The sequence below is a fragment of the Pogonomyrmex barbatus genome, unplaced genomic scaffold, assembly GCF_055798465.1.
Source record: "Pogonomyrmex barbatus isolate J1 unplaced genomic scaffold, ASM5579846v1 scaffold13, whole genome shotgun sequence".
In the NCBI taxonomy this organism is placed as follows: Eukaryota; Metazoa; Arthropoda; class Insecta; order Hymenoptera; family Formicidae; genus Pogonomyrmex; species Pogonomyrmex barbatus.
Genome location: NW_028297109.1, coordinates 5,946,196 through 5,970,208, shown reverse-complemented (window position 1 = coordinate 5,970,208; position 24,013 = coordinate 5,946,196). Strand labels below are relative to the sequence as shown.

At 35.2% G+C, this 24,013-nt stretch overlaps 3 protein-coding genes across 5 annotated transcripts in view; 2 read left to right on the top strand and 1 right to left on the bottom strand.

Annotated features, from left to right (window-relative positions):
- The first annotated feature begins 527 nt into the window (after nucleotides 1–527).
- On the top strand, nucleotides 528–20,992 carry Oseg4 (intraflagellar transport protein Oseg4). 2 transcript variants are annotated; one of them, XM_089072135.1, is made up of 2 exons: nucleotides 528–858; nucleotides 15,795–20,992. In XM_089072135.1, the coding sequence occupies exon 2, from the start codon at nucleotides 15,856–15,858 to the stop codon at nucleotides 19,405–19,407; it is 3,552 nt and encodes a 1,183-aa protein (XP_088928261.1). In that variant the 5' UTR covers nucleotides 528–858; nucleotides 15,795–15,855; the 3' UTR covers nucleotides 19,408–20,992. The 2 variants fall into 2 exon arrangements, with proteins under 2 accessions (XP_088928261.1, XP_011641397.2); XM_011643095.2 differs by lacking the exon at nucleotides 528–858 and adding an exon at nucleotides 15,490–15,641.
- cos (kinesin-like protein costa) lies at nucleotides 1,583–6,059 on the bottom strand. Of its 2 annotated transcripts, none has more exons than XM_089072137.1 (2): nucleotides 5,649–6,059; nucleotides 1,583–5,488 (listed from the first exon to the last, which is right to left on the bottom strand). In XM_089072137.1, exon 2 carries the CDS (start codon nucleotides 5,418–5,420, stop codon nucleotides 2,862–2,864), a length of 2,559 nt encoding a protein of 852 aa, XP_088928263.1. In that variant the 5' UTR covers nucleotides 5,421–5,488; nucleotides 5,649–6,059; the 3' UTR covers nucleotides 1,583–2,861. The 2 variants fall into 2 exon arrangements, with proteins under 2 accessions (XP_088928263.1, XP_088928262.1); XM_089072136.1 differs by having other exon boundaries at nucleotides 5,664–6,059.
- A 2,264-nt stretch (nucleotides 20,993–23,256) lies between the features above and the next one.
- Nucleotides 23,257–24,013, top strand: part of dlp (glypican dally-like) — a 138,664-nt gene continuing 137,907 nt past the window's right edge. The window contains exon 1 of the mRNA XM_089072389.1: nucleotides 23,257–23,793. Within this exon, the coding sequence (XP_088928515.1) occupies nucleotides 23,646–23,793 (148 nt within the window). The 5' untranslated portion in view covers nucleotides 23,257–23,645. The remainder of the gene's footprint in view (nucleotides 23,794–24,013) is intronic.

The window sequence follows — 24,013 nt, the reverse complement described above, 5'->3', positions numbered from 1 at the left end:
GTTTCTTGATTTTATGTATAGAAAAAATTATTTTGCTAAAGTATCTAAAAATTTTGCCAGACACAAATTCCAAAATAATTTTGTTGAGCCGTCGAAATTATTATGTAGAAGTTGGTTACTAGAATATAAATAATTTTCACAGTATTATCATCATGTTTAAGCCTCCTACATAATTTCTTTGATGACCCAACAACAAAATTATTTTCAGATCTGTATATCGGTCAAATTTTTAAATATCTAAAATTGTTCTCTCTTGTAACATAGGTCTAGATATATGCGTATATAATTACTCGCGTCCAAATATATAAACGTTAACGGAGGAAACAAAGATGAGTACAAGAAGAAACCCCTCGGGTCCGCACCGGTATAATTTAATTGACACAGCAGTCGGTTTCGTACAGTCGTTAAATCACGAATTTATCGCGGGCCTCCGGGACTCCGCGAGCGTAGGAATCGAAAAAAGCTGTAAGCGATGGAAAGTCGACCGCGGGCGACTTGATCTTACAATACCAAAGTTACGGTGCGGACCTTCGTTTCGTCGAACACGAAAGAATTCGGCCTATTCCCCTCTCTTCGCAAACTCGAATAACAACCGACGCGGAAGAGACGCGCGACTCGCATTAAGACGTTATCTTTTCGTGTCGTGGGGATCGGTCGGGATATCTCTCTATTGTCCGAGATATGCAGTCGCGAGATCGTTCACCCGAAAATCTGGATCGTCCTGTTTTTCACCGGGTGCCGAGCAACCCGGTAACGGTTGTCCCGGACACCACGCCTGGTTGCAGATCATCCCAAGTACCGAACTGCCCGTCATGGGAGATTACGCGTCCTCGGCAGAGGACGGCTCCTCCATCATGGGTATCGTACCGTAAAATACACTTCTCGCCACTTAGTGGGCGAGAATTTGGAACGCACGATTCGTATACTGATAACGTTTATGTGACACACGCATTTGCATGCGTGCCCCCCCCTCCCCCCCCCCCCCGAGAAACGATCCCACGACTCGTTACCCTCGGTGGACATTGATGCTGCGCGGATCTGTTTACATTCCCATTTGGCTTTATCGCACTCCGATAACATCTCGAGAGTGAAACGCTTTATAATGTGCCATATGTGAGCAAGTATAACGTGTGCCCGAAACCTACCTACCACCTACGCGGATATCCACGCGGATATCCATAGACTTCGTGACAAATATGATGATAAATTTGACGTTTCTTCAACGAAAGTTCGCGATAAGAGTCCATTATTTATTCTTTCATCGCGATACTGAAGTGACGACTATCTCTCGTATCATAATTTTCTATATCTATGAGTGAGAGGACATTCGTCACCTTTCGGAATATCATAAACAGTTACGCCGAAAGGTCGCGAGGTAGAATCCTATTCCGATTTAGAAAGCAAAATACATAAATCATCTATTAAATCTCGCTCACGCCAAGCCACACTCAGATCTATGAAAGTCACTTTTCAGATATTCATCTAGCCAACTTTCGAAGCGTCTTATGTGAAGAAAAAAAAAAATTAACGAAATCTTGTCTTATAAATTATCAATAGGAAATGAGTCAGCTGATGGGAAGAATGAGTTACATAATATCAATTTATTTACAAAATTACAATAAATTATATATCGGAAGTGGATCGATGCGATCTTCGAATCAGAGTCATTGATATATCATGCTCTAATCGATACTATTTTCTACGTCTGACAAAATAATTAACTCTCGTCCAGTCGAAATATGCAAATAAAATGTTTTCTGAAAATACATTAATCGTAATTTCAAATCGCAGAATGATAAAACACGAAATATTAATTAATTCCACTTACATAGACAAGAAAATTTTGTCATGGATTATAATCAAATTTGGAATTATTATACAGATTGGATTATGATCAAATTTTCATTCTATTTCGATAGTGCGAGAGTTAATAATATAGAGATCAAATGTTCTTTTCGAACAACAATATTGAGTAGCAGCAAGAGTGAAATGCAAAGTGCAGCGAGATATTATGCTCATCGACGTGTCCAGGAATACAACGATTGAGCAATCCGCTTCATTCCTTAGTATATCTTAATCACAAATTTCTTAATTAATAAATACATTTTTTAATAGCTCAATTTCCAAATACAATGCTTTAACTGCCTGACTGCGTCCATCTGAAATCTACTTGCCTGTAAAATTAATTTGAGTATCGAATGCACTGTTTAAGGTACAACAATTGAGCGCCACTATTCGCGCGAGGTAAGCCTCTAAGTTTTCTTCTTGTTGCGTAAATGAAGCGATGATGCATTTTTATTGCTGCATTTTACTATGTCGTCCACATGACATTTACTAGATCAATTGCTGAAATAATAAACATTTTTATGAGCAGCATGCAATACGTTTTTTCGCGCGCGAACGAGATTTCCAGAAAGGTATTACATCTAAATTATATAAACTCGGTACTCCTGTAATAAATATAACAACATGGGTAAATTGCATGCACATTTAAATTCATATCCGAGAAGACGAATTATTATCATTGTCAAACTTATTCTAATAATATAAATCTCCTAACAAACAAATATATACTGAGTGTATCTCTAAAATATATAGCGATATATATCCTATAAAAATACAGAAGAGGTAATTGCTTCACGCAGAGAAACTATATCACATTATAATCTATATATGATCTATGAGAAAAATTACACTGTGTTAAAGAACAAAAGTTGATTTTATACAGTTTGTCATATTTTAATATCTATATAATAAAAGATACTGTGCAAACATAATATATAAAACGAGTGTACATTAAAATATCCGAGTCGGCTGTAAATGTGATGTAAAAAATAATGCTGATACCCACACTAGCGAACTTACTTTTTCTTTTTGTCGCAATCAGTCGTCTTTTGAATTATCAGTTTATTTCGCTGCCTTGTTACCTTAGTCGTCGATCGAGTATTTGGCGCAATCTGTTTTAATCCTTCTTGCAGAATTCTGCATGGACTAGCCGCACGCGGTGGTGTGGTACCCTTAAGGAGAGCCTCGACGTCCGCCAATCGTTTCTTCAACGCTCTATTCTCCTTCTTGAATCTCACGAGCTCGGAATCCTTATCCAATCTATCGTAACCGGAGCTGCTTGTCTCCTCCGCGAAATGCCTGAACACATGATGCAGCTTGTCCTCGTACTGCCTCTGCATCAAGATCATTCGTTTTTCAGCCTCCATCAGCCGCCAATCCTGATGTGCTATATGAGCCTCGAGTTCGGTTATCTGAACCTCCAGATTTTTCGAGCTCTCTTTCAAGTCGATTACCTTGCGGAAATACTTCATGAATAACGTTATTATTTCACCGTGAGAGAGTTTTTTCAACCGCTCCGTCAGCATTCTCTCGCCCTTCTCGCGTTGCGACTGATTCTCATCGAAATCCTTTCGTCCGCAAATCATCTCGTTCTTGTGCTCGATCATCGCGTCGATAGCTTCGATGGTCTCTCCGCATTCCAGCAATTTACGTTCCTCGACAGTGGTCAGGGTCCTCTCCTTTTGAAATTTTTCATCCAAGTCGCATTTCTCATCCACCAGGCAGTCCCGGGTGCGCCTCAAATTCCTAATTTCGTGCCGTAACGCTTCCTTCTCATCCATATCTGCGGTTCTCTCCAGATCCATAGATTTCTCTTTCAAAACGTGATCCAAATGAGATATCCTTGCACTTACGTCCAGCAAATTCTTCTTCTTATCCGAACAATCAGTCTTCGATTTCGCATTTTGTTTCTCATCCTCGCTCTCCGATTGCATTTCCTTCAACTTGGATGCAGTTAAATTATATTTCTCTTCAAGTTCACGAATCTTCTGTTGATCCTTAGCCAGTTCATCTTCTAATTGTTTTTTACGATCCTCTTCTCTTTTCAATTGTCGTTTTAATTTGTCCATTTGCTTCTTGGATGTATTTAACGAGGCTTCCAATTCCAAAACTTTCTTCGCAGAATCACCCGCTATTTGCTTTATCATATCTATATCCATCATTCGTTTCTCATAATTTATCGCTATATTTTTCATTAATTCAATTTCTTTCTTATGTGTTGACTTTTCGTCATGATCTTTATACATAGACGCATTTTCTGCTTGCGCTAATTGTGTTCTTGTGTTGTAATACTCCTCTTCTAGTTTACTACGTTTACGTTGAAATCTCTGCTTCGCGCTAGTGCGAGTATCAGAATTCTTTATCATATCTGCTATAAAACGTTGCTTGATCTTAATCGTCGTCTGAAGTTCTTCGATGCGTTTATGCGCTCCATCTAAATTTGATTGAATCTTCTTCACTTGCGTTTGTTTTGCCTCGTTATTTAGCGTTAGAGTTTTCAATTCTTTTATAGGTTCAGATACTTCTGTATTCTTGAGAGCATCAAGTAACAAATCGGGTGAATTATCATTTTGTATCGCGACGAAATTGTCATTAATAATATTATCGTTCATATTCACCTCTGATTCGCGATTATTTAACATGCATGGACTGATATATTCTGGAATACGATTTTCGAGAATTTGATTTTGGCAAGGCTTCAGACTATCGTTAAAGGCTAATACTTCGTTACACATGTCAGAACCAGGAAGCATTGAATTTCTTCTAGAATTTGGATTTCTTATCGGTACAGGACGAGACACCGGTACAAAATTATTGTTTACGGATCTCATCATTGGAGATATAATCTCAGTGTTTGTTTCTCTAAAGTCATCTTTTTTAGAATCTACAATTCTATCTGTCTCTGCTTTAAACTTGTTCATGCATTCGTCCAACTTTTCCAGAAAATCTGGATTTTCTGAACTTACATCGCTTTGATCATCCTCATCCTCTTCTTCTTCCTCTTCCTCCTCCTCCTCCTCGTCTTCTTCATCGTTATCGACCTCGGATAGTTCACTCTCTGAACTAGAAGTACAATTGGAATTGAGCTTAAGTTTTGTTTGATTCGCAGATTCATCCGTCTTCTCGTCAGTCTCTGTTACTTCCTCAATGCGTTCCAACGATCTTCTGGCATTTTCTGTGTATCCTTGTAAACTGGTAGTCTCATCGCTAGTTATGCATTCTTCGTATTCTTGCTTCATGCATAACCACTGCTCGATTTGATCCTGATCAGTATGCGGCAAAACGTTACTCATCATAAGTTTCGTAAATAAACCTTCAGCGTTAGAGACCAACTTGGACCATTGAGACGCCGCAAACTCCAATCTAAATAGATCTGCGCTGGAGCTGCGTTCGCCGGAAGTAGCAGGCGTCATTGTATCATGCACTTCCTCACCAGTCTGCTCAGTCTCTTCTTCGATCAGCTGATGACGTTCGTGGTCGTGATCTTTAAAGGATGGCATCGTATCAATGTATGGCATGCAGCATTGATGTTCTAGTACCGGCTGATGTTGAATCCATGGATCGTAATGCATCATCTTATCGATGCCTCATATAATCTCATCTAAAGAAACGCTCTTCCGCTCGAGTATGAGCTGATTTGCATCTGCAAATGTCATCGTTCTATCATCCGTTCTCTCTTATTGAATTCAAGTAAAACTATCGTGGTGTACAAAAACTATCGTATTCTAATATTACTGTCTATAATTCGAACGCAATGTTAAACGGCATAAAAACAAGATTTCGATTAAAATATATTATTATACCTGGATGGTGCTTACGTGTAAAATTCCTAACCTATCTCCCATGTCTCAGAACCATGCCTTGGAATCTTCCGTTTCATCGAAGGATCACGGCACATACTACGTTCTATGTGCTTCCCGATTTTGCGAGTAAAAGCCACAATTTAGCGACCGTGAGATCTCAACGGGAGCTTTCGAGCCATCTTCTCAATTTAACAGAAATCAATGCCACCACGACAATGTCATACAGCGCCAGGAATAGACGAAGCTGCGTATCGTGGTACATACGTTAGTTTCACGTGAGAGAAACCAGAAAAGCAGCTATCCCGGCCTTTTTCATAGGATCATCAAAACAGAGAGAAGTCTGACAGCGAACATGCCCGTGATTTAGCTGTAACTTTATTTTGAATAAGTATAAATTTTCGTGACTGCTAAGCGGGCCCATAATTGACGAATAATGATATTACCGACCGTTTTGCCTACTGAAGATAACTAAAGGAGCATAAGCACGTTTATTTATTACCATTATTATTATTATTACGGATTTAATTTTATAATTAATAGTTTGCAAAAAAAAAAACTATTAATTTCACGTTTATATAATAACGCATCTATTTACATTCGCGTACGTTTTTTATTTATTATCGAATTTTATTTATTGTGTTAGAAGTATTGATGAATATTAATATTAGTATATACATTTATCAACATGTTTATATTCATATGTACATATACATATAAAATAAAAACAATGTATGATAAATATTTTCTTATTATTATAAAATTCTTTATAATTATATGTTATTACTTTTATAATTTATCGTTATTTTATATTTAAATCTTTCGTATTTATAGATAATTTATAGATAATTTGTAATATTTACATTACAGAGAAGTTTAATAAGAAAAATTAATCTAATAGATTAATAAAAATCATAATATAATAAAATAATAAAATTTACATTGTTCGGTACAAACAACAAAAATTATTGTTCAGTCAGAATATTTACCACTATTTACCACTATTGCAACAAATCTCGATTTTTTTGCAAAATTCTGAGTTCTTTCTTTCTCGAAGGTAAACATTAACATTCTTACATAAATCTCACTAAATCTCACTAAAAAGAAGAATTTTATACAAACCCTGTATTTAAACTAATTCAATAATTTTATTATTTAGCACTTAAAGACAAAATTCCAATAATTGACAATTTTGTCAATCAGTTACGAATATTCATAATAGCACACTAAGCGAAAATGTGTCGTATTGATTATTTATCACAATTGTACCGACAAATCTCATTAGTTATAACAAACTTCTATGCTTTAATTTCTCTTGCATTTTTAGAAACTGATCAATTTGTAGAGGCCCTCCACCACCCCCGCCAATTTCACTTCTTAGCGGTCCTCTTTTCTTTATATGCATATTTTAAATTTTCCTATATTTATTACTTTTTATACAATATAAAAAAAATTTATTACAATACAAAATATAATTCGATAATATTCAATAAAAATACAATAAAAATACAAAAGTTTAATACAAAAGAAAGAAACATCATAACACAATACAATAATATAATACATCATAATACAACATATCATAATATATCATAATATAATACAATAATACAATTTGTATTGTTCGGTAACAAAAATTGTTATTGTTCAGTTGGAATATTTAATAGAATAAAATCTGAATTTGTAAAGGCCCTCCACCATCCCTACCAATTTTGATTGGCGGTCCTCTTTTTTTGCACGCATGTTTTAATTTATTTTAATATTTATTAATTATATACGAATAACAATTTTGGTATCAAATAATACAATATAAAGTTACAAAATTATATATTTTTAATGCATTATTTACAATTAAAGAAATCAATACAATAAACCGAGAATATATTTAAAGAACAAAATATAATAGATAGATTTATACATATACAGATACATGTACAGATTTATAAATACATGTCACGAAGTTAAATTCAGAAAAGAAAATTATTAAACATTTAAAATACCAAATATTATTTATTATATTTTGTTCTTTTTACAATTAATAGTTTGAACAGATTTACAAATTTTTAAATTATTAAATTAAATAAATTCTTAAACTATTACCCTACCTGCCTGAATTTTTAGTGTCCCTACCTACCCGATTGAAGATTTTGTACAGATTTATATTCCTACCTATCCGTGTTCTCAACTAAAATTTAATAATTAACATTTTAAATGTAGATTTATCAATCTTCAATATAACATTTCCTAATATAACATTTTTTTATTAACCGGAATTTTTTAGTATTCCTATCTACCCGTATCATTTTTAATTAACGTTTATTAATTTTTTATAATTACATTTAACTATATGATATAACTATATGATATAACTATATGATGTAACTATATGATATAATTATATGAAAAAATATAATTGTAAATATAATTCTATGGTAAATTTATTTAAATTAAATAAATTCATCATGGAATTATTAATTTTTAAATTATAACATTTCCTTATTGTTTTAATTCTTACCCACCCGAATTCTTACCCACCCGAATTTTCATAATGCTATAGATAATACTGTCTACAAATAGTCTATCTAGCACTATCTATAGTGCAGACATAGAGAGCACTTTCCCCTTCAATTATATGCAATCGCACGTATAAAAATCTTATTAATTACTTATTTATTTTTAGTTAGTCAATATATATATATATATATATATATATATATATATATATATATATATATATATATATATATTGATTAACTTTTTGTGATTTTTCAGGCCAGATTGGACCTACCTTTCGTTGCTCCTGGCCACGTTGCTCCATCGTCGATTTAGCCACATAGCCAGAATTTTTGGCCACATATAGCCAGAAATAAGAAAGGAGATATACTCCTTCAATTACCGGCTAATTATGCCGGCAGATTCTTTGTTCGCGCGCACGATGATCATACAATCGTGTCAATCGCGAGGGCCATTCAATATTAATAAAATATGAAATTTATGATAAAATCTTATAAAATTTATATAAAATTTTTGAAGCTAATATAATAATACCGCGTTTTTTGTACGGTACACGTAATTAATCTTCGATTTAAAATTAAAAAAAAATCAATTACATATGATAAAAAGAATTTAAGAAAATTGAATAATAAAAATATTGCAATAATAAAAATGGAAAAAGAAAAATATTGTAATCTACATAATTAATATATATTCAAAGAAAAATATGTTCAATGAGAAAAAATCTAAGGCCCATATGATTCGTTCGTATTATTCGCGTATGATCGAAACCGTTTATATAAATCTCATCACATAGAGAGAATGATTCTTTAGATTTAATAAATTTTATTAGATTCAAGGAAATTTATCTTGCAAAATAGTCCAAATAAATCAATTATTAATTCTACAAATTCGATTGTTCAATTTTTCAAATAATAAGTAGCTTTATTTTAAATAAAATATTTAATAAATTGTTTGGAAAACAATAATGCTCTTTATTTACGTTTTAATATTATTAAAGAATTTCTTTCTTTCATTGAAATAATATTTAATCTAACCAAACAAAGCATTATTTGGTTAAAAATTAATTTTATTTTCTTTAAATAATAATGTTTTTTCTATTAAACAACGTAGTATATTCTAACGAAACAACAAAACTCTTAATTCAACAAACTGAATTTTAATATAAAAATTACGTTGTTTAAGTTAAATAAATAAGTTAGATAAATTCAAGTCAAACAAATAGAATTACTAAATCTAAAGAAATCTTTTTCTCAATGTTTGAATCAGGTGAGAACGATGTAAAAGATTCAAAATAAATGACGTAAGATTCAAGCGAGATAATAAATTTCTCACATAATAATCAGCATGCCAATATTACGTAAATTGTTATGATATAAATTTTAAATACTAGATGTATCTACATAATTCATCAAATATAATAACATGAATAATAATAAATTCAATAAATAATGTAAATGAAAAAATATATTAACAATACTTGTATTAAATTAGGATTTAAATTAAAAATAAATTTTTAAAGATTTCAATGCAAAATAATGTATTTTAAATAAAAGTAAATTAATAATTTATAATTATTTATTTATATTTCGCGAGACAAAACGTTTACTGAATCTCACGTCATATTAAATTTTGCTTTAACTTACGTAAAGCCAAGTTATTAATTATATAGACGGATAGATTAAACGTGATTAGGATCAAATCGGCACGCTTGTTATATAATTTGTTATGTTAATGTTTTGCTGAACATTCACTTACATTTTTAAAATACATTATTAAAAAATTTTTGAATTTCATATATACTACATATATATATATATATATATATATATATATATATCTCTTTTATGTACCGATTTAAATATTTAATCTTGGTATTAAAATATAGGAAGAGAGAAGATGGGTAATAAATAAAAAATACATAATGTACATTCATATATATATATTCTTATTTCATATAAATATAAACTATGACTCTCTTTTCATTCCATCTCTCACGACACGTGCTTAAACGTCAGTAGACACCAGCACGACGCGGTTTCCAGGCCGCTAGGACTCACGGGTCCAAACAACAAACGCCAGCCCGGCGCACTGGACTTCGTAAAGCCAGGACACCTGACAAACCTTCTCTGCAAGGGCACGTTTCCTCCGGAAGGCGAGAGTACATGCCTACTCTCAGACTACTTTAAGCCTCCGTTGGGCAGCTTGCAGTATAGACGCAATAGAGATTTCCCGAAGGTCTCGTACGCTTAGAATGTGAGCTCAGGATAGATCGGAGGACCGTGACCTCCAGTTAATCCCTGCCCCGACTGGGCTGTTGGTCTAATGTGCTCAGTCTAGGATAGTCCTAGTCGCAATGCCCAATCAATTCAGACAGTGGCGATCGAGACTCAAAGATTACTATTTTTTAAACCACAGTAATCCAATCCAACAGAGAGTCATAGTTATATTTATATGTTTCTAGTCATACTTATATTTTTTTAGTTATATTTATATTTTATTTCTTCATTTAATATGAAAAATATGTATCATAAAAATATTTGAAATGAAAATTTAATTACCTTTAAAGAATTGAATTTCTTTTACGCGATTTTATGCTATTTCAATTGTTAACTATTTATTTCAAAAATTTAATGAATTTAATAAATTCTATATATTAATTCTATAGATTAATAAATTCCATATATTTCCAAAAAATGCTCAATTAATTAAACTCTATTATTTTAAAAATATCTATTACTTTATATGGTACAAAGTACTTAATTTCTTAAAACAATTAAATAATTTACTTATTTTAATTATATTTTCTTGCGAGATTGTTTGATAATTTTTAACAATTAATACATTGCAAATGAATTCTCGCCAATGAAATATAGAAAACAATATAAAGTAAAAATCGATACAAAGAACTCTATTTGTGTTTTTGTACAAGTGCATTATAATAAATCAATAGTGTCATACCAAGATTAAATATACAATCCTAAACTGTTTAAATCTATCCATTTTAGGGCAACAAATCTATGAAAATATACACTGCAATATTTTAATAATAAATACATAAAAATATACTAATATAAATTTCATAGATTTGTTACCCCAGTATAAAAAATTTATCACTCACCGATCCGATGCGCAACAGCGGAGTTAATCTGCAACGTAGCTACGATGATTCTGTAACATACAAAAAGAATATTCAAATTGTAGCAGCGCTCGAAACAATAGATACTTCAAAAATTTTTACGTATATCGAATCTACTTGTTTTTCAATTAGATATTTATTAAAATAATTAATAATTAATAAATAATTTTCAAAAAAAGACCTTTACAGAAATAAATTCATATTAAACTTTAAATTATTTTTCTTTTTCAAACTATAAATGTTGAATGATCGAAATTCAGTGATCCAAATAAATGAAAAAAGAAGTAATTTCATCTTGACAAAAAATGTACTTACCGCAAGGTTGCTCCGCCGGTGCCCGAGGCCTCCTCCTCCTCTCAAGATGTCGGGTCGTCGGATGTCCTCGCAGCACAGGACACTCGCGAAAAACACTCGCGAATTATTATAATCGCGCGCGGACTAACTTTCGATAAAAGTCTTTCGCGCGATACTTGACGGCACTCCGCGTTTAGCTGCCCGTGAAAATATCAAGTTCCGTCGGTCCAGTCAGCACCCGAGTCGGTGAGCTTTTCGGGACACACGGTAACTCTTCAAGCAAAGGCTAGGACCGACGCGGAAGAAGACGAATCGACTGACTTAAATCCGACGTCTCTTGTTTCTTAGAAATCACGTCTAAAATTGACTCAACCATCGCATAGCCAACGGTTCAGGTCGAATCACCAGGGCGGATACCATACACGTGATATCAAAAGTCACCCGGGCTATCGAGAAGGCTGGTAGATGTGACGAGAGAGAAGGTACCCACCGCCGATGCCTAACAATCTAGACAATCGGACAACTGGGATCCAGCCTCTCGACACACGCAATAACCGCCCGAACTAAGTTCTGATCGAGTCAGATTAATCGCGATTTGTTTAGGAAGGGGAAGGGTAAGGTGTTAAGGAAAGGAAAATAAAGGTCGTTGGCGATTAAATAATCGCACGCGCCACATAGGAGCCCTTTCGCGACTCGTGGCAATGCTGTGTCGAAAATAAGAAATCAAGAGAAGCGACGAAAACAAGTCAGCCGATTGAAATCTTGCCGATTAGGACCGAACCACTTGTCGAAGACAGAGCGTGTTCTCAATCAACCGTTTAATGCAGTTTGCAACTGTGCGAAACACAACACATCAAGCGATAGCGAGTGCGTGTAACATTCACAGCCGGCATCACCAGTGCCGCGGCGCACGTGGCGTGAAGACGTAGCCGACTACGCCTCAATGAGATCCCGCGCTCCCTGCACCCCTTGACAGTGCGACTCCCGGCACGAACTGTGATATTTTTCGAACGAGCCCTCGCAGATCGAGGAAAAGTCTTTTAGTATCCGATCACTTACGGCACTCCCGAAGCAAACGCGCGACGCGACGAACTGGCTGCAGTTCGTTCATTCACAATTAAATCGGCGGCGAAATGTCGGTTAAAAACCGACGATTAATGCGTGAAACGCATTAATCAATTTTGCCACATAAGAGCCATTTCACGACTCGTGGCTATGCTGTGTTAGTATATTATTAATAACAGTAATATTACTTAACGTTAATATTAATGTTACTAATAACGGTGCAACGGGTACTGGTTAGCTTCTTCGTCTTTGGAGTACGTACTCAAGTAGCACAAGTTAATCGGCAAATCATTTCGCCGATTAATAGTACTGCTTAAATACCCCTCGGAATACTGAGCCCCTCTGCCACGTCAAGGCCGTACCCATTAGAGGGGTATTATTTAACAAAAAGTTATGAATTTCAAAGGAATAAGTGCGCGTCGCTCCATATTTCTTCGCATTTCTTTAAACTAAACATTGTTGTAGCTTACGAAATAAAATATCTTGTGTAATAATAAATGCTTATTTTATATATATATATATATATATTTATATATACGCTTACGAATCGTGAATCATATCAATTAATAAGCATTTATTATTACACAAGATATTTTATTTCGTAAGTATAACAATGTTTAGTTTGAAGAAATGCGAAGAAATGCGGAGCGACGCGCACCACACACTTGAACGTACGAACGCTGGTGAATGAATGGTACACTTGTCCGTACGAACGCCGGTGAATGAATGGTAGCACATCAACCACTTATAAACACGACTCGCCGTATGTACACAATGGAGCGCGCTACGCGCCGCGTAAACATTTCTCAAGTCTGCCCCATCAGTGACTACGACGAAATATTTCACAATATTACAAATAATATCTAACTTACACGAAATTACATCTTAGTAACAGAACATTAAATAACGTGTGTATACATATATTTCATTAAAGAGTATCGTTTCCATATGCTTGTTAATGTAGCAGTTTATTCACTCATTTAAATCAGTAGTGAAATATTGATTAAAAATCGACGACAATTGCATATATTATTATTATATTATTAATATATTATTAATAACATTAATATCATCCATCGATAATATTAATGTTATTAATAATATATTAATATCACACACAATAGTCGTCGATTTACAAGCATATCGCGAAACGATACTCTCTAATAAAATATCTACATATATACATTATTTAATGTTCGATTATTAAAAACTATAGTATTTCGTATAAGTTAGATATTATTTGTAATATTGTTGAATTATTAATAATGGTGGCAATGGATACTGTTGGCTTCTTTGGGATACGAAACCCCTCGGAATACTCAGCCCCTCCGCCACGTCAAGGCCGTACTCATCGGAGGGGGGTTATCATTTACAAAAAGTTCACAATCATTCACAAATTTCAAAGAAATAAGTCGCGCGACATATGCGCATATACTTATTAAAAAGATATCGTTTCGATACGTATTTACGAATAGTTAATCAATCATTGATAAGCATTTATTATTATATTCATATGATACGGCAACGTTTTGGTATCATTTAACAATGAAAGAATATGAGGAAACGCGGAGCGACCTGTTAGTACGAACGCCGGATAAAGAATGATAACACGTGGAGCGCTCGTAAACACGTGACGCGCTTCGCGCCGTACATACCAAGGCCACGATACGTAAACAATTTTGAAGGCCGCGATATCTATAATGTGTGTTCAAACGAAATATTCAACAATATTACGAATAATATCTAACTAAATACAAGGCTGTACAACGTCTGTTGATAACTCAACATTAAAAATCCTGTAATCGTTACGCCTTAAATGCCTTCTGAAATAATCTATTATCGTGCATTTGCTTGTTTGTTTAATAGACTATTACGATTTATTAAAGTTAGATATGTATATAGATACATTTTACATATCTTATGTGTGTTACAAATAATTGTTATAATAAATTAGTTATCGCTATATGTACATGTTACAAAATAGTGTGCAAATTATAATTAAATTCATAAGCATTTGAAAGTGCTCAATGTAAAAATATTAGATTATTAATTTAAAAGTAATCGTTCGTAATTATCGTAAAACTATTATTATCATTATTATTATTATTATTACAGATATATCGTTTTGATTATAATAGAATAAATTATACTAAATACTTTTAACAATACATATATGTATATTCAATATGTTTGCAAATTTTTATATTCTATACAAAATTTAATTAATATGCCATGAACATATCATTAAAAGTTAATTTTATATTAAATTTCATTTATAGAAAGGCCGTGTAAAACTTTAATTGTTGACGCTTTCTGCAATGTTGATTATTTTTTAATTTCGTATTACGAGCATAACCGTCAGCATAAATGTTAATATTTGTGTCAAGTTTTAATGGTAAAATTATATAATATGTGGTATAAACATTTTATATAAAAATATATAATGTTAAGTATAAGTTAAATCACGGACATGTCCGCTCTCAGGCTTCTCTCTGATCAAAGCCCTCTGTACACTACCGCCATTTATGAATTTGTAACTGCTTAGCTACATTTCCCGACATTGCTGATAAAATCGCATTCTGATGCATATCCGTGCTAACATTTTATTCTAATATCATTTAAATTTAAATTTTTTTTATCTTTTTTCTTCTTTAATTCTGAGAATTAAAAAAAAATAAAAAGTAAGTTAAATCGAGATTAAAATTAATTTGATTGATAGAATATTTTTTAAATATAAGAAATGGCATTTTCCTGTTACCGATAAGCCCTTACAAGAGTCTTCAAGCTAAAGATAGACTTAGATGGCGTCTCGTATGTACGAATCGCCAGAAACATGATGTTTCTCTCTCCGATCACTTCTCGTGTGCAACTCTTCGTTGCTATGTACATTATTCTCGTTGCTAGGGTAAACTTGACAAGTGCTCGTGTCAAACGTGACAGCTTTGACAATTCGCTTCGAATGCTACTTGTCGCGATAAAACACGGTACTTGCTTCTCGCAGCCAGAAATAAAATTGTTATTCTACAAAAATGTGTCTTTTGATTTCCATCGTATTTTTGTTTGTGACTTATTCATCTTGCTATGCTTCTATTTTTACAATTAAACTCACAGTTATAAATTAAATATTTTGATTGCAGAGCTTTACCTGCAGCGCCTGAGTCCATCAAAGATCCTCAGGGAGGCTGACGTAAACCAGCAATGTTTGTTTATCTGAGTAAGAAGATTTCCATACCCAACAACTTTCGATTAAACTGCATAGCATGGAATCAAAAGGACGGATACATCGCCGTGGGAGGAGAAGACGGTCTCTTGAAAGTCCTGCGAGTGGACTCCAGTGCAAATGGATCGCACAGCAGCGGGAAATCTCGTGGCTTGGCTGCGGCAAGCAATCTGAGCATGAATCAGCCTCTGGAAGGCCACAATGGACACGTCCAAGTAGTGACGTGGAATGAGGAGCATCAGAAGCTGACCTCAAGCGACCAGAACGGGGTCATTATAGTTTGGATGCTGTACAAGGGGTCGTGGTACGAAGAAATGATAAACAACCGCAACAAGTCCGTAGTGAGAGGTATGGCATGGAGCTGCGATGGTCAGAAGATATGCATTGTTTATGAGGATGGAGCTGTGATCGTCGGATCTGTCGATGGCAACAGGATCTGGGGCAAAGAACTGAAAAATGTGTCTCTATCTGCCGTGCAATGGTCCCCAGATGGAAAGTTACTTCTGTTCGGTTTGAAAAACGGCGAGCTTCACCTGTACAACAATCAAGGCATATTCCTGACGAAGCTGAACATATCCTCGCTGAATACTTCTCAATATCAAACCATAGTGGCACTCCAGTGGTATGATGGAAGAAACGGTTACGTCGCCATTGATTGTCCTACCCTCGCTGTTTGCTATCGCAACGGTAGGATACTATTGATGCGGGATGCCAGCGACGATAACCCGATTATGATGGAGACCGGGATGACCACCTCATGGTGCAGCTGGAACAGCTGCGGTTCTTTCTTGGCGATAACAGGCATGATGCCGTTACTTAGTAACGGAGAGACGAAGGACATGAACGTCATACAGTTTTATACGCCGTTCGGCGAGCACGTGAGGACCCTGAAGATACCAGGGCGGGAAGTAACGTGTTGCACTTGGGAGAAAGGTTCCCTCCGAGTCGCCTTATCTGTCGACTCGCACATATACTTCGCGAACATCCGCCTGGACTACAAATGGACGTACTTCAGCAACACCGTCGTCTTTACGAACGAGAAGGTCGGCAAAGATGGTACCTGCGTGACATTCTGGAATACGAGCAGCAACGCGTGCTGTACTAAATATGTGAGATCTCTGATATCGATAGCTTCGCACGGAGAGCACTGCGTGCTCTCCGTAAGGAACGATCCTGCTCAGGCCACCGAGCAATTCGCTCTTCTCGTCTGCAACACCATCGCCACACCGATAGACTCCAAGTTCCTGGACCTGGAACCGTTGTATGTCACCATAACCGCCAACATGGTCGTGGCCGCATCCAAGAATAATTTTCTGGTGTGGAACTTCCGCGCGCCCCGCAACTCGATGTTGCACCCGAGCAGGATGCGGAAGTACAAGATCTACCACGTAGATGAGACGCCGACCGGCGTGACCGAGGTCATTCAGGATTTGGACAAGGATGGTGCGTTCGAGACTCCCATCAACATGAAAGTCACCATGGATCCGATCTGCTGCGTCTACGCCACTGAGAAGGTTCTTCTGGTCGGTCGAGATTCGGGGATGATTCAGCGATACTCTCTGCCGCAGATAACGCTCGTAAACCGATATAACACCGCGTGTAGACTGCATAGAATCGCCATTAATTGTGACTCTACGCGCGTCTCCATCCTAGACACCAATGGCATACTCACTATGTTAGATTTAGATTCACAAAAAGCGCCCGATTCGCGAGATGGGGGTTCGAGCGAGGATATATCTAAGTTTGAAAGGAAGGATGTATGGGCCATGTGCTGGGCAAAGGACAACCCCGCACTCCTGGCAATTATGGAGAAAACTAGGATGTACGTTTTAAGAGGATTAGACCCAGAAGAACCTATATCTTGTTCAAGTTACATTTGTTCCTTCCAAGATTTAGAGATACGCTGCGTACTACTGGATGAACTTATACTGGCGTCCAACGACACGCGAAAGGAATTGATCATAGACTTGGAGGTGAAATCTCTAAGAGACACGAGGGAGTTGCTGGCCAAGGTGGGCCTGAAAGAGGCGAACAATTTCATTCAGGATAACCCGCATCCACGGCTCTGGCGTTTACTGGCCGAATCGGCGTTGACGAAGCTGGACTTGGAAACGGCGGAGAACGCCATGGTACGTTGCACGGATTATTTAGGTATACAATTTATCAAACGTTTGCAGAATGTGCACAACGATCAGCTGAAGAAGGCCGAGGTCGCGGCGTTCCTCGGGAACTACGACGAGGCCGAGAAGCTGTACTTGGATATGGACAGGAGAGACCTGGCGGTCGCTCTGCGCCAGAAGCTAGGCGATTATTTCCGGGTCGTGCAATTGATGAAAATGGGCATCGGCGGGTCGGATAAACAAATGGAGCACGCGTATAACAAGATTGGCGATCACTTCGCCGAGAGGCAGAACTGGGAGAGCGCGAAAGAATACTACGAGAGAGGCAGGAATCAGGAAAGACTTATCCAATGCTATTATAAATTGGAAGATTTCATTCAACTGGCGGCAACCGTGGACCAACTTCCGGATAAGAGCCCCATCTTGAAAACCGTGGCGAGGATGTTGGCATCGGTAGGAATGTGCTCGCAGGCGGTAGCTGCTTATATCAAATACGGCGACGTAAAACTGGCCGTCGATACATGCGTGCGTTTAAATCACTGGGACCAAGCCGTCGACCTGGCGAAGACTTACAAAATGGCACAGATCGGCGAGCTGTTGAACAAATACGCCAATCATCTGTTATCGAACGGCAAGCGTCTGCAGGCGATCGAATTGTATAAGAAAGCTAACTATAATTTAGAAGCTGCTAAATTATTGCTTCATCTCGCAGAGGAGCAAGCAAAATCTAAGTCCCATCCTCTGCGCGTAAAGAAGATATACGTCCTCGCGGCATTGCTGATCGAAGATCACATCAATAGCGTTCCGGCGATAAAAGGCGGTCGCAGCAACGTCGTTATGGGTCTCTCCGAGAGTAACGAGGATACCAAAATCATAGAAAACGCCTGGCGAGGTGCCGAGGCGTATCACTTTCTTCTCCTCGCACATAGGCAGTTGTACGACGGTAGTTTTGACGCCGCGATGAAGACTGCCCTGCGACTCAGAGATTACGAAGACATACTGGAGGTGGAGGATGTCTATTGTCTTTTGGCACTCTGCAGTGCTGTCAATCACGCGTTCGCCACTTGTTCGAAGGCTTTCATAAAATTGGAAGGACTCGAAACGATTTCGGAGGCGAGAAAGGAGGAGTACGAGGAACTAGCGGTGGATATCTTCACGAGGCACACCCCGAAGGATTCCCGCAACAACAAGGCGGAATGCGTGAATTGCGAGACCTTGGTGCCCGATTGGTGCACCGCGTGCCCGAATTGTTCGACTAGATTCCCGGCTTGCATTGTATCGGGTAAACCGCTGATGGACCTCAGCACCGCGTGGATCTGCACTGTTTGTCGACATCACGTCGCAACGGAACGTGACGTTGTTAATATAAATGCCTGCCCCCTGTGTCACAGCACCATCACGTATATGTGAGATAAATCGATAATAATAATTTAGTAGCTCGTTGGATTTTTATTTGCTCGAATTTCACGATAAATAGCAAGCTTTTATTTTTTAATTATTGTGCAATAAAAAAATGTAAAAATTCAATTTTATTTCATGATATCGATAAATGAAGATTAATATTAAAGTTATTGCATTTTTTCGTTTTTATAATTAATTTCGTTTTTACAGTTTTAATTGTAACAGTTTGTTTTTTAATAATTAAATTCACATTTAATTAACTAATTTGTGAAATAATTATGAGAGGTAATTTGAAGTAAATTAAGTAATGCATAAAACGCCGTTATTTTCGTGCCTTAATATTAAATAATTGATACTGCAATATAAATAAGAATCATTGAACACATTACATTTTAAAAAGTGTGCCAATTTTTTCTTTGTGCACTGATATATTTTTACTTTATGTATACAAATAGGATTTTCATTTCAATTTTTGAACAATATACATTCATACGTTTAATTTATTTTTTTATATCGATGATATTTTCTCTCTGATATTCTATACAAGATCATATAGATATTAACAGATAATAGATTTTTACTGAAATAATATATAGATATAGGAAGCTCGATATATACGATTTTATATTAAAGCGAGTATCTCCCAACTGAATGACAAAATGCAATCTAACGAGAATGTAATTTCAATGGTGTGCCATTGCAAATGCATTACCGACGTTGCAGCTATGCACATCTGCTGTTTCAACGAGAACGTAATGAAGCTTTAACGAGCGGGATCTCTTAATTAATTTTGTCGCGTCTTGAAAGTTTATATAAGTACGAATATAGATATTGTAATTATGCAATTAACAGTTTTGAGTTTGATATCATATTTGCAGAGTTTTGTTTTGTCAAAATTTTACTGATTCTATAAAATATAATATCTTTTTTTTAATATATAATGATACAATAATTAATTAAAGATTATTTATCTATAATTTGTATTCCGAATCATTACAATTATAAAATGTATATTATGCGAGAATATTTTATCTTTGCTATCGCGTTTTATTTTTAATAGCAAGGTAAAATGAGATACTGTAATTATAATGCGGACATTCGATATCGAAGTAGAAATTTTTTGATCGATCTCTAATATCTCACAGAATACATTATAGAAGTATATGAAATATGTCTATTTATGTAATATGGTATAATTTAAGTTAATAGAAATATAATGGAATTTAATATGTGACTTTTAATCTTTTTCAGTAAAATGGACAATTAATATATGATTTATTAATAAATCATAATAAAATTCTATTAAATCATGTTTAAATTGAAACGTTCACTGTAAAATTTTAATCTGTACATTTAGGTTATTTTCAGGTATATCTAAGTAATATTAAGTAATATTAGATTCCAATTTAAGTTTATTTAATATTAAATGGAAAAAATAAAGTAATACACATTTCTATACTGATAGACTGATCAAAATCTCACACGTTGCGCTGTTAATGAATTCCATCCAATCTTTGTTATTAAAGAAATTAATAGAAATAAATAAGAAAATATTGTTATATCTCATACGAAATATATACACGTATGTATAAAAGCGTATTTATGTAATACCTGCATTTTCCCAAACTCATGTCACTAACTAGTATTAAAATTCATATAAGAATACAATCTCTACAAATAGATCAGTTTTTAAGAACAATAAAAGTCATCATAAAAGTCTTATAACTAAGGAAATTTATTGTTAGAACTGTAATAAATTATTAATAAGACATGTTTTCGCCAAACATTTTGCTGTTACGAATATTCGTAACTGATACAAAATTGTTGATTACGGAAATTTTGTTGAAGTGTGTATATATAATTGTTGAATTAACCTAGAACTAACAAAATGCATTTTATCTTTTATTATTTATATTTTTTTGTAATGAAATTATATTAAAAAATAATAAAAGGATTTAAAATATACGTACAAAAAAGAGGATCGCCGATTAAAATTGATGTGAATGATAGAGGGCTTCTGTAAATTAGACTTTCTTTATTGGATAAATATTTTGATTAAATAGCAATTATTTGATTATTTCATTAAATAGCAATTTATTAATAAAATAAATATATTACTTAATAGTGAATTTTAAAGGTATGAAATTTTTCCGCTGCATATTAATTTAATGACAAGCCACTACCCCGTCTCTCGATTATGTTTACTTTCAGAAAAAAAGGAGGAAAAAGAAAGAGTGTTGATTAAAATCGGCAAAAATGATAGATGACTGTATAGATTAATTTTTTTATCATTATCATTTCTATCAAATTTAATTAAAATTGAAATAATTGTTTAATTTAAAGATTTTATTACAGTCAAATTTAACCAAAGTTCATTTAATCACAGTTTTATATGCGAAAATAGAGCAGTCTGCATAAAATGGAAATAGCTAATTTATATTATTATTTGATTATATAATAAAAAATATAATAGGATAAAGGTCACAGGATTAATATCGGGAATGACATAAAAATTGCATAATCTTGAATAATTATGTCTCTTTAAATGCTTCGCCAATTCGGTACACAATATATTCGTTGACGTTATTCGGATTGAGTATCAAATTGAGCTTTAAAAGCTAGATGTCAGGTGAACATTGATTTTTTGGTTATACGATAATGCTTTCAAATAAAATAATTATCCTCAATCATTACTTTGAAATAAATAAATGCCGCGATGAATATTTTATTCATCTCTGCAGAGATGATTGATTCGCAAAAAAAGACAAAAATAAATACCAATATATAGAGCGCAGAGCAATAGAGATTATTGTCGTGTGTGGATAGAGCGAACTAAACTGAGATGAAAAGTCCTCTATCATTTTGCAATTTTCGCAATGGTTAACGAGATATTAATTCTTAAAAATCATCATATTAGTCCTGCCCATCGACAAATGTTGTAAGCGCGGTACTCCCGGCGATCATTGTTGATAGGCGCATGAGGAATTGTTTACTTCAATGTACGACAATAACTACGCACGAGCCGCTTAAACAATTCCTCATGCGCCTATCAACAATGATCGCCGGGCGGGAATGATCGATGGGCAGGATAATATGGCAGGATTTTTAAGAATTAATATCTCGTTAACCATTGCGAAAATTACAAAATGATAGAGGACTTTTCATCTCAGTACATATGTGCAGTTTAAGGGAGCAACAGGTATTGCATTGTACCGCCATCTTCACCCCGGATATAAGACTCGCCATGCAATATCGTAGATCTATACATACATACATACTTACAATATACATAAATACGCACAATCTAAAATTGATTTTTTTAATACAAAAAATTAAAAAAATATTGATATATAACATATATTAATAATACAATATAATCATTCTGAAACAATCTCTAAAAAAATTACGAATGAAAATTGAGGAATGTATGACGTATATAACATGTCTATTAGCAATATGTAGATTAATTTTAATTTCGTTTTAATTTAATTTCTATCTTTTTCTATTTCCAAAAAAGAAAAATGAGTTAAACCGAGATTTAAGTTAATTTATACTGATAAAAATTGACAAGAAAAAAAGATAAGGAGTAAATTAATCTGAGATTAAAATAAATATAAATAATTTGAAAAAGCAATTTTTTTTAATAGAAATTATAGCGAATTAGGATATTATTAATAATGTACTTCAATCTCTCAGAAGTGAATAAACTCGCGCGTAACGTTACCGACCGATGTGTTTCTGTCGTTCGATTGGCACAAGGCGCGCTCTTTTCACGTTGGCCGCCCTGGCCATTTCAAACCTGTGTCGTGCGGCGCAAGCGCGCCATTCGTCGGCGTTCCTCGGTCGCACATTCGTTTCACGCTACAGTCAGTGCGTCTCGCGCCGGCGGAGAGGTCGGTTCGTCTGTTTATCCGTTTGTTCATCCGTCTAGCCGTTTGTATCCCGCGTTCGTTTTCACGTCGATCGACGCCACGAGGAATAACGCCGCCGGTAATCGTTCGCGATCGCGACGAGGAACGAGATCGCGCGCGCGCGCGCACGCGGATGTGCCCGCGAGTGTACGGGTCGCGTGTCGTCAGTCTATCAGTGTCGCCGGCAAAGAGCGAGTAACAGTGTCGAGGTCGCGGCGTGTGTTCCGTTTTCCCCTTTCTCTCGATCGTTCCGTTCCTCTCGCGTTTTATTGTCGAGCGCGGAAACAGCCGGGGAGACATCGATATCGACATCGACGTCGAGAGTTGACGAGTGCCATGACGACTCTGTGGATTGTCGCCATCGCGGCGGTCGCCGTTGCGACGACGACAGTGAATGCCGCCGGCCTCAAGTGCGATGGTGTCAAGCCGATCTTCGTGGCGCAAGGATTCCCGCTCAGCGACATCCCGAAGGAGGCGATTTCATGTGAGTAGCACATCTCAAGTATTTCGCGCGGTATTACACAAAAAAAAAAGATTAGTTTTAAATCGAGACTATGTATTTTCATATATAAGCATGAATATTACCATTGGAAAATATGTATTAAATTTAACATGGATCACACATCGTCTTAATGGTCCATTCAAATTTTTGTGTTAATTTAATATTTAATATTTAATATGGGTGTGTTAAATAGTAACATTGA